This window comes from Limulus polyphemus, unplaced genomic scaffold, assembly GCF_000517525.1.
Source record: "Limulus polyphemus unplaced genomic scaffold, Limulus_polyphemus-2.1.2 Scaffold2210, whole genome shotgun sequence".
Classification (NCBI taxonomy): Eukaryota; Metazoa; Arthropoda; class Merostomata; order Xiphosura; family Limulidae; genus Limulus; species Limulus polyphemus.
In genome coordinates, this window is record NW_013667820.1 from 27,704 (window position 1) to 42,118 (window position 14,415).

The window sequence follows — 14,415 nt, forward strand, 5'->3', positions numbered from 1 at the left end:
CTACATGTAACTAACAAGTATAATAAAAGAAACTACCAAATCTTCATTCAACATGCACATATGACTTAAGTTTTCATAACCTGTAGAAAAAAGATAATAAACAGCACAATATCTTATAATGCAATGAATTATCTTCCACATGTAGCACATTCCAATTTATTTTAGTGGAGTAAATGGACATATAATTTGGTTATTTAATCCAATTATGTAGATAAAGAATTTGTCCTTAAGCAATATTTATGTTTAGTGACACTATAACAAAATTTATCCAGACATTTGAAAATAAGAATGAACAAAAATGAGAGCATTTTGATAACAAAGGTAATTTTAAATGTTTTTCCTGACATTATAACTTGTATGTCTCAAGATAAGGAAAAGAAGCATCACTATGGGAGATTGCCCAGGTGACTTGCTATTTTTTATCCTATCCTATAATGTTTGTTTATGCTATTCAAGAAAGTTTTACTGCATTTTCATGTTAACACTGAAAACAATATAATATTTTACAATTTTGAGTTTCCATTTGCTTATATTAAATCTAACAGATATTTTGCAGGTTTGAATAAATGATCAAATGTTTGGATTTTAAGCTGCCAAATATATAGCTGGTATAGAATATGCAATATAATACACACACACACACATTGAACATTACTTACATAAAAGAAAAGATAAATATTCTGCACAGTGAAATAAGCAGAGATATACGCAAGTTACAAAAATCATACAAAGTTACTATTACACAAATCATGGCATATGTCCATGCATACAAACACATATTCAAAAGTTACAAAAAATCATACATAGTTACTATTACACAAATCATGGCATATGTCCATGCATACAAACACATGTTCAAAAGTACAAAAAATCATACAAAGTTACTATTGCACAAATCATGGCATATGTCCATGCATACAAACACATGTTCAAAAGTCACAAAAAATCATACAAAGTTACTATTACACAAATCATGGCATATGTCCATGCAAACAAACACATGTTCAAAAGTTACAAAAAATCATACAAAGTTACTATTACACAAATCATGGCATATGTTCATGCATATAAACACATGTTCAGAATGATCTAAACTCAACAACAACAGTTGTGCAGTAACCCAAGCACATAAAGTATTCTCAAAATAATATCAAAAGGAAAGCACTTATTGGCCAAAACAGGAACTGAAGTGGCCATGTTAATAAAGTGAAACAGTGGTTCCATGCAGTTATTGAGTTTGCATGTATCATTATCAGTAAGCACACAAACTTTGACATCCTGCAAAAACAAATGATTAGAAAATTTTTAATAAACAAATTTGGTGTCAATCCTTGCATCCAAAAAAAGGTATATACGTGTTACAAACTGTGCTGATATTAAAAACTGATTATTTATTCTGTAAATCATCAAGTGTCAGATTAATGTATGGTTCCAGTATAGTAAGTTAGATTTTATAATCCTGCAGAAAGTTCTAGCTAAACCACTGCAGCATGTTTATAAAATACTTTGAGTCTCATATTAATAAATCAAGAAAAGACATCTGGGTCGAATCACATTTTATGTTTGTTTTGTGACATTTCTTTAAATTAATCAATAAAAATATTTTAAAATAATAATATTAAATTTTGCAAAAATGAGTTTGGATATTTCTACAATGAATTCATAATACTAATAAATTCAGATAGAACAGTGATCATCTAAAGATGTTACTATTTCTTAATTAGAAAGCTTAAGTGAAAATTTGCAAGAAGTTATTTTTGTGCAAATTCTCTCTTAAATGTAAGTAGTCTTTTGATTGTTATTTATAGATACTTTTTTAGCATAGAGTTAATACAGAAGTATATGTTTATTCTGAGCATAAACTTTGTCACAATAAACTCTGCATCTTATTAAGATAAATTATATTTTTTACTTAGCATTTACAGCAACTTTAACAACACTTTACAAGGAATTATTAGAATGTAAAATTAATTGTAGCATGTTTTATAATTGCTCAGTTATCATTACCTCTTAAACATATTCTTATCGAATAATGACAAGAAAAATTCTGCTTTAGCATTATTTTGTAAACTACATAAACTAATAAAGCACAGAATCTCTCCCTCAACCAGAAGCACAATAAACCATTACTTTCTACCATCAATATCTACATAACATGAAAATTACACAGCTAAAACTTATCAATGATAATATACCACAAGCTCATAACATAATTAAATGCTACTACACTTTTAAATTCATTTTATATTTAAATATTCATGAAAATTAACTTGAGTCTTCTATCTTAATTATTATTTGTTATACAGTTGTACATATTCCTAATGCAAACATGGTATAATTTAATTATTAAGTGTTGTGTCTGTCTACAGTAAATTAATAAGCTACTGATAACTATCTGGTCTTGTGTTTAATGGCCTACAGAGAAGGGCAGGGGAGACTTGCTCATGATTCAACTTGCTAAGTTAAAGTTGTATATTTAACTTTCAGAACGTTTTTCCAATTCTAACCAATTTGCAGTTCTGCTTAACAAATTCAAATCCTGTAGTTGTTCAGATCCATTTCCTTTATTTCCTGCACCAGATATTAACTGTTTATCTTTATAAAACGTTTAAGCTCCCCTCACCCTTTCTTTACTTTTTTAGAAGACAAGGTTTTTAAGCTTATTGGCTTGTTAGTGATTTTGGTGTTTGCTCAGTCCTATGTGTAGGTGAAGCTAATACAACAATGTTTTTACTTTTTTATACAACATTTAAGCCAGCATAAATAGGGGTTAAAGCCTTTTACTGAGAGAAAGCATGTTATAATATAAAACTAGCTGAAACATGTAAAATTACAACAGGCTCAAATTACACATATGATAAATACAGTACATTTATCACTGATTTCTGGCTTTAGATATCAAGGAATCTGTTCATTATAAATTCAAATAGTTATATAATGTACACATACATAAAGTTATGTACTTGAAATTAGGTGATAAGTTCCAATTTTCATGCAACATATTTCATATATCATTGTACTGTTGATAAAATGTTTTTTTGACAATTTGATGACCAGAATGTCAACTTCAGGGTATGGAAGTTCTGTTTCTTACACTATATTTGATAACTAATTTAGATAATTTTTATTCTTTCCAATCAGATCTCAAAATCCAGTTACAGAGAGTGGTTTAGATGATGAATGTTGTGAGTTTGAAAATATACAATAGTTCCTAACTTAAATTTTGATTTTCCACATATTCCACATGAGAGGCCTTTAAACTGAATTTATATTTTAAAACCTGCATTTTATATCACTGAATAGGTTCTTAAAGAATATGCAAAATACAGTTATGTCAGGAACTGTATTACTGATGTACCTTGAGTTTCCTCGAGTTCCAAGCCGACGAGGTTTCACAGATGGTAGAACATGCTTCATCACTTTTCCAAAATCTGCTGCACATAATGGCTCAATCTTGTTGGCTTCACAAAATACTCTGAAAATATTTTAATCAGTATTTTTATATAAACATTAATAGTGTGAAAGAATGTCATAATACCTTTACTTACATTTATGTGGAGACGAAAATGTACCCTTTAGGTTTTTGAGTTAACATAAAACATAAAATTCAGTAGATATAACAATAACTCAACATTGTACATTGAATTCAAATTACAGTAACATCTTGTTTAACATAGGAGCATACTTGGCATACTCATTTTCTCTGTTCCCAGGGGCAACACGTGTGTACTTTGGTAAGGGATTTTCACTCTGAATTCAGTAACACATGTTTGTAAGACCTTTTTTCAATAAAACATAAAATAAACCAATCAAATATCAATAATTGATATTTTGATAAATTTCCCAATTTTTCCTGGTTCCTAGGAATACAAAGTGTCTAGTCACAAAAGAGTTAAACATATAAACAAAACAAATAACTCTTTAGCCAAGGCTCTTGGCCTTCGTCAGAGAATATCCACTGTACAAGGATGTAACATTAATAATAAATGTTAATAAAATGAATGCTCCACTTAAACATGTAACCATGAAGGAAAACTATACCTACCAGGTGACATTATCTTTGTAAATTAATGGACAAAAATTCTGCACCTAAAAAATTTGTAAATAAAGTTTTTGAGTTGTTGTACAATGGAATTTTGTTTATAAGATGATTATGTGAAAAAAAAAAAGTTATACACTCCAAATGCTGATTATCAAATTTAATTATAACATGTTTGTGTCTCTTGTGTGAGGTGAGTACCAGGTACTGTTTAATTGTGAATTCTACAATACATATGTATATTTTCACCTATGTAAGAAGCTTCAAAGTCAGGAAAAGAAGGAAGATCAGGGAAATCAAACTGAATAGCTGTTATTGTAGCTGAGTAGTTGTTTTACAAGTGTCACATTTTTACCAAAAATCCAAAAATGATGAACTTTTTAATACATTTAATAAATTTTTCATCTAATTAGTACAATGAATTCTTAGCATATCTGCATTAACAGCTTCATGCAAAAATGCATGTCTTGTGCTCTCTATTTTGGGCCATTTCATAACAAATCCATTCAAATGCTTCTGTACCAAAAATTAATCTCTAATCCAAAAAAAATATAAAGGTGTTTCACTTCAACCATCACCAATAGATTTCAGTTTTTTTCCACAACAAAGCATTTGGCTCTCTAATAAAAAGTCAAAATACAGCATATGATGTATAAGAATTTGAGATAACCTACTGTAATTTGATAAACACCACCTGTCATAAAAAATATGAGTTTTCTATATAACAAGTTGTTGTAGAAAACTGTTCTACAAAAGATCTTAATAAAACAAAAAGAAAAACCTCACTCTTAATTCTTACATTTTGCAACTGTACATTTTAATTCTATGTTACAAGATTTGTCTCAGAGACCAACCATCTATAAAGTGACCTACAACAAAAATAAAAAACAAACTATGTATATATAAACAATAACAACATGAGTGTACAAAATCAGTTATAAATGTGTTTTTGACAATTATTAACATGACTCAATGTTAGTACAGCTGGATGAAAAGTGTAATTTGCCACTCAATTACATTCAAACAATCATTATCACACAAGACTTGGATATTTGGAATAACTGAAAATAGCAATAACTGGAAACATTTATTTTAATTAAGTTGAAAACTTTGAATTAATGAAAACTAATAGTGAGAAATGTTAATGGTAAAATTTTGATAACTAGAATAGTTGGAATAATCTAAACAGTAATAGTACAAATACTGATTTTGATTAGTTGATTATTTTCATGACATTAATCAAATTAATCATAATTTTGATTACTCAAATATTTTTCATGACACCAATTGATGTAGTTGATGCTCATAAGTAATTGATGTTATCAATTAATTCTCTTGCTACGGGCTCAGATGAATCATCCGAGTTCATGACCCCAAAGTTAATATTTTCCTACACTGAAAATATATTTCCAATAGATACATACCTCCACTCACAGTTATATCTATTTTCGATTTTGACTGTCCTCTAATAAGCAAAATTTTGCTTGCCACTAGTCTTAAAACTCCCACCCAATTCCATGTGGTTCAGCTGAATTTAAGCATGCAAATTAATATTTGACAATCCTCCACCAACAGGAGTGCAACAAACCATCCTATCGCAGCTAACTCCCTCTATGCAGTTGAACCCAATCTTCACTTTGAGCTTAGGCATTAAAAACGACATTAGAAGTGAGGAGTATGGGTGGAGGTAAATATTCATCAGAAATATATTTTCAGTGTAGGAAAATATTAACTTCCAATACAATTACTTACCTTCTCCCCCATTGAGCAAGTATAAAATTACCTAGATGAGCAACCTTCAAAAGCATCTGAAAAGCACCCATGGAGTGAGTCCATCACATCTGAACCAGATATACTTTTCACCCATATGAAGCCAACAGATGTGGTGTTGCAATCAAAGGGCAGAACAAGGTAACAATTCCAAATCCCTAAGGATGAGGATTGTGTGTAGAGAGGCTAGGACATGTCGGACTGTAAGTGGGAAGTCAACTCCAGTTCAGATCAGTAGCACCAGGAGGAACTCGACCAGTCCATGGTATGAGTAGGGTCTTTAACCATTCACTTTAGGTCTAGGAACCAATAGGGAAGAGAAGCCTCCATTCTGAGAACCTAAACTATCATGTGTACAAATCCAACATAACCTGTGTCAAGAAACTCCAAGAATGTACATCTGGATGATGTCAGGAAGTTGGAAATGCAACACAGATGATAAATTCCAGTCCAAAATTGATTATTCGGGGATGGAATATGCAGTCCACAGTAGGTGGAAGTTCCCAGCCCATTCATATGTGAGGACTTATGTGGGCTGGTCCAGCTACAACCAAAACCAGTCACCCAAGAACCGACATTCAGGCAGCGGTAGGAGGGAGGGTTCTCAGCTGGAGAGGCAAACTGTAAAATAGATGGAAAAATCCAGTCCAGACCATCAGCATCTGGAATAAAAAATCAGACCCATGACAGAAGGATAGTCACACCTTCTACACAGGCAGAATGCCACTGCTTTACTCTTGACTATGTGGAATTGTGCACACTCAGGATGATTCCTCAATGATCCACCACCCCAGCAGCTGGGAGCTGGGAAGTGGTAAGGACTACTGTACTCCACTGGAAGAAGAGGGGGGAAGAAATGCACTGAAGTCTAGAGGAAGACATCACTGGAGAAAGTACAATGGGTGACCATGAAACCCTATTTTGAAAAGGAGACTGTTCCCGATTCAGGCAATCTAAGGAACGTTAGAGATGGGCAGCAATCTCTTTCTGTTTACTCATGTTATTCCATGACGGCAACCATCTGGTACAAACATATTCATGATGCAATAGATACTGTTAGGAAGAATTTGAACAATCCATCTCTTGTAGAACAACCCATCTCAACAGTGAGTGTGATAGATCTTATAGATCTCACTGTGCAGATTTTGAATGTTACCATTTTTTAAAATCAAAAATGGGGAACAAACTGTGCTCAACTGAGGACACAGGAAATTACATTCAGAAATTACAAGGAGTCAATGGACTCTCTTCCATGAACAATGCACTGAACCAATACTGATCAAAAAGAAGGGCCACGCTCAACCCAACCGAATAGATAAGCATCAAATCTGAACCAGTAACACGATTAGGCTCATTTGTAGGCTGGTGCCTCTCCTACTGACCCGTGTAGGAGGGCCCTCAACTTTGCCCTCTTCTCCAAGAGTGGAGGAAATTCATTCTAACATTCTGGAAGAAAAGTCTCTGTCCACCACCCCAGTGACTAGAAACTAGATGTGGTAAGGACTTCTTAGCTCCACTAGCAGAATCTGTGTGTTAATGTGCACTGGGGTGCCCTGAGGAACAGTGCCCTAGAATGGGTGAACCAAGTTCCCTAAATTTTTAAAAGCAAATTGCTCCAATTTATTCAATCCAATGATTGGTAGGGACGGGCAGGATCCCCTTATGCTTTATTCATGATAGTCTATGAGTAGCAGTTCAACTTAACCCTGTCACCCTGGGTACCCTTTACTGAGCATGACACGAAGTTTTAGTGATTTACATTCAAAATTTTATAAAACTACTTTTTGTTTATGTCATACCAATTAGAATAGCATAAAATCCTAGCTAATAATCCATATTTTAATAGTATCTAAGTTTTAGGTTCTTAATTTTATAAGGCAATATTTAAGAAAATTGTGAATTTCCTCTAGTGTGACACATTTTCTCTAGGCATCTCCTCTTCTCTATTTTATACATCAACTGTCCAACAAGTACAAAATTCAATGTAAATTACTTACTATAAAATCGTCATTGCTCAGACAAACTGTAATTTTTATAGCCTTCAATTTTGTTTGGTTACAGAGCCCTCAAATAGAAAATCAGACCCCTCTTGCCACACCCACCTGTCACATTCTTTCTTTCAGGATTTCTTAATAGTTTTCTCTTACACTTAATTCTATACTATTTGTTACCAATAGAAAGCCAAGGTTTTCATCTATCTAATGACATATTATATTACATTGTTTACTGAATGGAGAATTGCCAATTTCACTGTTAGTACAAGCTTCATTCCCACAGAAAAGACAATGACTAGCTTGCATGATTTTGTACCGGTTCTTGTTGCATAGTTAGAAAGCCAGAAAAATTATGATAGTTAGGGGAAATTGTCTACTTTTGCATGTTTTTATTCTATGTTTTTTGGTGTATGATTTAATGAAATAAAAATTATTTAATGCATTACTTCCATTAGTATAGAAAAAAAGTAGGGTTAAGTGACAATCGAAACCAAAAAGAAAAGAAGACTCAGGTAAGTACTTTATTTCTTGTTTTTCATGTTTATTCTTTATTTATTATTATAAAAGTAATTAAAATGTAAAAATAGGGATCTCTTTAGGTTAGTTAAGATTAGATTAGGTAAAATAAATAATAATATAATAAAAATGTTTCACAAGGCATGCACGTGAGCAGCTCGTGCATAACATGACCTCCGCGTTTCCCAAATTATGTACAACTTATAATGGTGCAACTAGTAGTTAGACATTATAAGTATATGTATAATGTTATGAGTTGAAAGCTACTTACGATAAACTTTAGTGAAGTATTTTAAATAAACTAAAAATGATATTTGTCCGTAAATATATCGAGTATTTGTTTTGAATAGTCCGTGTATAAAGTGATTTTCATGTTGAGATTAAAAATACTTTTCTTCATCTCAAAAATCTCAGATTTCATTTGTGTAATCTCTAAAACCTCCTAAATACATTTAAAATGGTTGTTTTCAGTAAAACTTTATATTTTGTCTGTTTTTATTGTTTTATTGCCTTTTGAACTGTGTCTAAGTGATAATCCCCACCAAAAAATTTGTAAATCATTTAGCAAATGTGGAGCTCAAGTTACTCTATCGAATTATATAATGCATGAACTAATCAAGAGATGCTTGCAAGTGTACCTCATGAAAAAGTTAAATTATTATTTTACCTAATCTAACCTAAAAAGCTTCTAATTTTTATAATTTAGTTATTTTTATAATAATAAATAAAGAATACACATGAAAAACAAGAAATAAAGTACATACCTGAGTCTTTTTTCTTTTTTGTTGCTCTCAACTGTCAATGACACTTAACCCCACTTTTTGTATTAATGGTACTTCTACACTAAATAATTTTTTTATTTGATTAAATAATGTGCCAAAGCACACAAAATAATCACATGCTAAAAGGAGACAATGTCCCATAACTATTACAATTTTTCTGGTTTTCTAACTATACAACCAGAGACATTAAAATTCATTGATGTATTTCTTGTGGGAATAAAGTTTGAAGTGGAAGCAAAATAGGCAATTCTCTGTACAGAAAACAACATGATATAACATGCAATTTGATATATTGGAAACATGGCTTTCTATTTATTATAGTTTAATACTATATTATAAATAATATATTATTAAACTTCAAATAGAACTATTGGCAATTTCTGAAAGGGAAAATGTGACGTGGGCACAGCAAGAGAGTCCGATTTTCTATTTTATGGCTATAGCTAAACAAGATTGAAAGCTATGAAAATTATGCTTTGCCTGAGTTATGACAACATTAAAATGAGTAATTTTATTATCCATAGCCCAGATGCAAGGTGCTACTGGAGGGAAAGAAATGACTCCATGGGAAGCTAAGAAGGCTGAAGAAAATGATGGAGATGAGAAAAGCCGACAACAGGTCGCTAACTGTCCATCTTCATCGTTACTATAAACAAATGCAAATAAAAACCCTCAAGAGAGTAGTCAACACACTCTATGGCCCCTTTGATCAGAAGATCCTAGATGGATTGTGCTCGATGACTGGATGCAAGATGATCCTAGGGGAGGGGAAAGATAACTGTTAAGGTAAAAAATGGAGGAGGAGACATGAAATGAAGGACAAACCCTCTGGTAAGAACCTGAAAGACCCACTGATCAGAGGCAAAGGTCTCCCATACAGACCCAAACCATCTGATTCAAGCCCACACAGGACTGGATAGTCACCTATGCCACTGTTGGTGCTCCACATGAGCATAGGTTGCCTGCTGATAAGGACAGAATCTCCTGTGTGTTCAGATAGAAAGTGGAGCTGACACAGGAGGTCTGGAAACCCAAATAAGAGAAGCTGTAAATCATCAGTCAGAAGACTGGAAAAGATGGGAAGCCAGTGTCTAAAGAAAAAAGTAGAAATGAGCCACATTTACCCAAGGTGTCATGGAATCTGGAATACCTGCAAAAATTTAATGTCTGAGAAAGAGAGTTTCTCTGAGACCTCTAATGGCCAAAAAAGGAAGTCAAACCTGGGAAAGGCCTCAGACAACAGTTGCAAAGAAGATAAAAAATGCCAAACTGTTGTAAGAGACAGTCAAATCTTGGAAAAGTGAGTGAGTGTGAGACAAATAGAAGCATCAGGCCAGTAATCCCAGAGAGGAAGAAGAGGATCCAACCTCTGAGAATCTAAATATTGGTCCTGCAAGTGATGGAGAGCTAAGGCATGCTGATCTGATAAATGGGTAGGACAAGGCAAGGCAGTAGCCTCTCTCAATTAATCTGCAAATCTCCAAGCATGCATAGCAATGTCTGGCAAAGGTGGAAAGAATAAGTAATTTGCCAAATGACTTTCCCTCTACAAAGAAGAAGAGTTGTAAGCCACAGGAGAAATCTCAAGACATCACAAACTTGATATTATAGTTACAAAAATCGAAGGAGAAGGCAGGATGTCTGTCCAAGGCTTGTGATTAGCTACCTAAGAAAAGAAAGGAGCCAGAAAAATAAGAGTCCAAATTCCCCCCCAGTCTGCTCCTGATCACCCACAAGCACAGAAGAAACATCAGATCTCATGTAAGACCCTACCTCTTTGTGTATGAGGGATTGGACATCCTTTGTGGAAATGGGGGAATCCCTCTGATGCCCAAACAATCTTAGACTCCAGAAGTAGCAGATTATGAGCACTAGAAGACTCAGTATCAGAGATCTGAATGTGAGAATTCATATCCAAAATGTCTCAATATGGACAATAAACACAAAACCCAATAATATGGGTCAAAAATTTTTTTTTCAAAAGCGTAGATATAATGAAAGTTATACAACATGTAAGAGAAACCACGAAGCAAGCATGTAAAACCAGTGTTGTAACATTTTGCCATTGAGAAAAGTGAATAGTAGTAATAATGAATGGAGTGCTTATTAATGGATCTTGTTTAAAGGGTGCATTGATGTTGGTGGGGAGAACCTAGATTTAAATCGCTATGGGCAATATAATGGGGCATAAAGTGAGGTAAGATTCATGCCAATGTTTAGATGGGCAGAAAAGAGAAACTTTTGTTGGGATAAAGCTAAAGTGTGAGGGAAGGTAAGTGTGTTTTGGAATAATATTAATGATTAATATTATGTATTAGTACATACTGACATCAAATTCACTACTGAAAGAAGAGGGGAATCCTCAATAGCCATAGCACTTGAAATTCTTTTAGGCAGGATTAGAGAAAATTTATCTATGAGACTTTTTTTTCCATTTTATTAGTTATGTTTTTGTGTGCCAGCAATACCAAGTGTGGGGCATGCATATACCTGATTCAATTTTATTACTCATCAGGATTTCTATCAGCCCACCCTCAAATTTAAATTCTTTTAGAACTCATTAGAATAAATAAATCTATGAGACCTTGGGCATGGTCAAATATATCAATCAAAAGGGTTTGACCTCCTTAGTCCAAAACTGTAATTAGATCTCAAACTGGTCAAGAGATGATGGAGCTATGAGCTAAAAGTTTGTACTTGAAAAACTCTGAGCCATTCTATGAGCCGCTATGCCATGGCTAAAAAACAGTGAACAGTAAAATTATCTTTTGAAACTTTCCTGTTGAAAAATACCAGCTTTTGATCTTTATAGAGATACAGGAAATTTTTCATATTCAAAACTCACTTTCATATAAGTACAAAAAAAATTGTTCTATTTAACAAACTTTTCAAAGTGAAAACAAAATCTTGAAACTAAAGCTTATTCCACAAAATAAATTTCCTCCTAATACTGTTAATAATTTACAATATTTCTAGGAAATAAACCTAAGTTAAAAAATAAATACTGAAAAACTGCTAAATACCATCCAATTCTCTGTTCTTCATTATAACCCTAAATGACTCTTGTTATCCCAGAAAACTTGGTTATAACTAATTAAAAACAGCAAAATATATCTAAATGTCATTTGGCTTTATCACCAGCAAAAAATTAAGTCACTTTCACTCTAAAAATATCATGATAATGATATACTGGATTCTGTGTATCAAATTATATGTGAAGATTATGGACATTTCTGTATTGATAAGATTTGTTACAATTAAAATAATCAAATGCTTCCTCCAATATTTTTATAGATGATTTAAGCAGACTTCATAAAGTGGCCAGCAACTGACTAATTCAGCATGACACTTGTGGAGAATGTCTTAGAGGCTTATTGTACAAAAGTAGCACAGAGGAAAAGGATGATGATTCAAAAATGAAAGATGGAAGTTCTTTAAAACATTGTCCTTTAACACCTGTGCTACTTTGTATATTAGTCCTATAAGACTTTCTCCACAACTGTCACACTGTACTACCAAGTTTCTGCTCATTTTACCTTTGATTGCTCCCTCCAATGAATTTGAACAAATGTTCAATTATTATTATTATTAAAGTACTGATTTTAAAAAGGTTAAGGTCCTTGATAGAGAAAACAATACCAAACATTAAAAAAAAAATCAAAGAAGCCCTTTTAATAAAAAACAAACAAACTGAAATCTAACATTGACAGGTACTTCAATGGCACTTTTGATTGTTATTGAACTTACATATGTCACTGTACTCTACTTGTGAAATAACTTTATTATGTTAGTGAAAATAACCATAAATTTTTAACTCTGAAAATAACATATGTATATTTAACCAGTTTACACATTTGTTCATGAAAAAGCATATAAAAGTTTTGTAACTTATTTTAATCTCATGCTTATATTAAAAATAATACTTGTTTCTGAGCATGAGCAGTCAGTTCTATATAAAAGTATTATCTGACAGTATTTGTATGGTAGGTGAAGTCTGTATATACACACATACCTGTACTCTTCATATACTTCTTGTTTTGGGAGAGAAACATCTGGATCTTCCTCCAGGTGAGTTGTGATCCATGTAAGAGTCTGAGCTACTTCAGCTTCTGCTTTCTTGCCAAGTGGATTTCCAGAGACTTTTCTTCAAAAGTAAAATAATATATCTGCATATAAATATATATACATATTTTTTTTTTCATTTACAATATCTACAAATGGAAAGGGTTTCCATTACGATGGCTATCTAAAGATTTAGAATTAAAAACAAAATACAAGTAAATTCTATGTGATACAGTACATTTAGTGACAAGAACTGCAGTATACTTATTTTATGAATTTGATTTAGCTCTTTGTATATGGTCCCAGTCATTTTGATTGATCTTGTAACTACCTCGTAACCATGAAACTACATACTATAACACTGAATGTACTAAGTTTGTCAAGTTTTTAGTAAACATTACATTTGTGTTCAGTGGCGTAGCAAGTGTTCTCAGCTCCCAGGGACAAAGACACTTTTGGCGCCCCCACCTCTGAATTGTTTTGATTATTTGTTTTGTGACTCATTACCTACTTAATGACAATAACGTAAAGAATTAATTACTGCCTTACACAGGCCTAAAATAAAGTAACAATATAACATCTCACGATATCACAACTGTAAACCTGGAACTGATAAAGTATAGCCTACTAGGTGTACTTACATAATTTGTAAACCATTTTGATATTTATGTCATCCAGTATTGTTCAAAGTCACATAGCTAGAGTAATCTTTCAAGCATGCAAAATAAATTTCTGTTATATCCCTAGTTCTGAAACTTATGTTTTATATGAGAAGCCAGTCACTTCTGGTGTACATGGATTATAAAACAGATTGATAAAATACTACTTAAGTTTACAAATAACAAATTTTATTAGTTTTCAAAACTGTAAATATACTTAACTAGATCTTGTACAGGTAGCATTCTGATATTCGTGGTTACATTATATGAACTGTTCGTGCTTTTGCTGCTGCAAATGCATCAAATAAATTATCAAAATTTAAGGTATTAAGTATATATATCTTTTTCAATACTTAATATTGCCAAGTTACTAAGTCGTTCTTGAGTCATTGAGGTTCTCAAGTATGTAAGAATTAATTTCAGCTTGCTGAAGGACCTTTCACAACTAGCAATAGAAAACCCCAATTGTTAACAAAATCTGAAATGCAATTCTTAAATTTGGGAAAACATCTTCACCATATGAAATTATAAAGTAAGCAAATCAATTGAAACCATTGGTTCAGGAAAATCGGTCTGTGTTCTTTTACTTATCA

The 14,415-nt window shown here is 32.5% G+C and overlaps 1 protein-coding gene across 1 annotated transcript in view; it reads right to left on the reverse strand.

The window, feature by feature from the left end:
• Positions 1-14,415, reverse strand: part of LOC106466272 — a 47,526-nt gene that overhangs the window by 15,030 nt on the left and 18,081 nt on the right. The window contains exons 4-5 of the mRNA XM_022394250.1: positions 13,114-13,245; positions 3,359-3,475 (exon numbers count right to left, since the gene is read on the reverse strand). Of these exons, the coding sequence (XP_022249958.1) occupies positions 3,359-3,475; positions 13,114-13,245 (249 nt within the window). The remainder of the gene's footprint in view (positions 1-3,358; positions 3,476-13,113; positions 13,246-14,415) is intronic.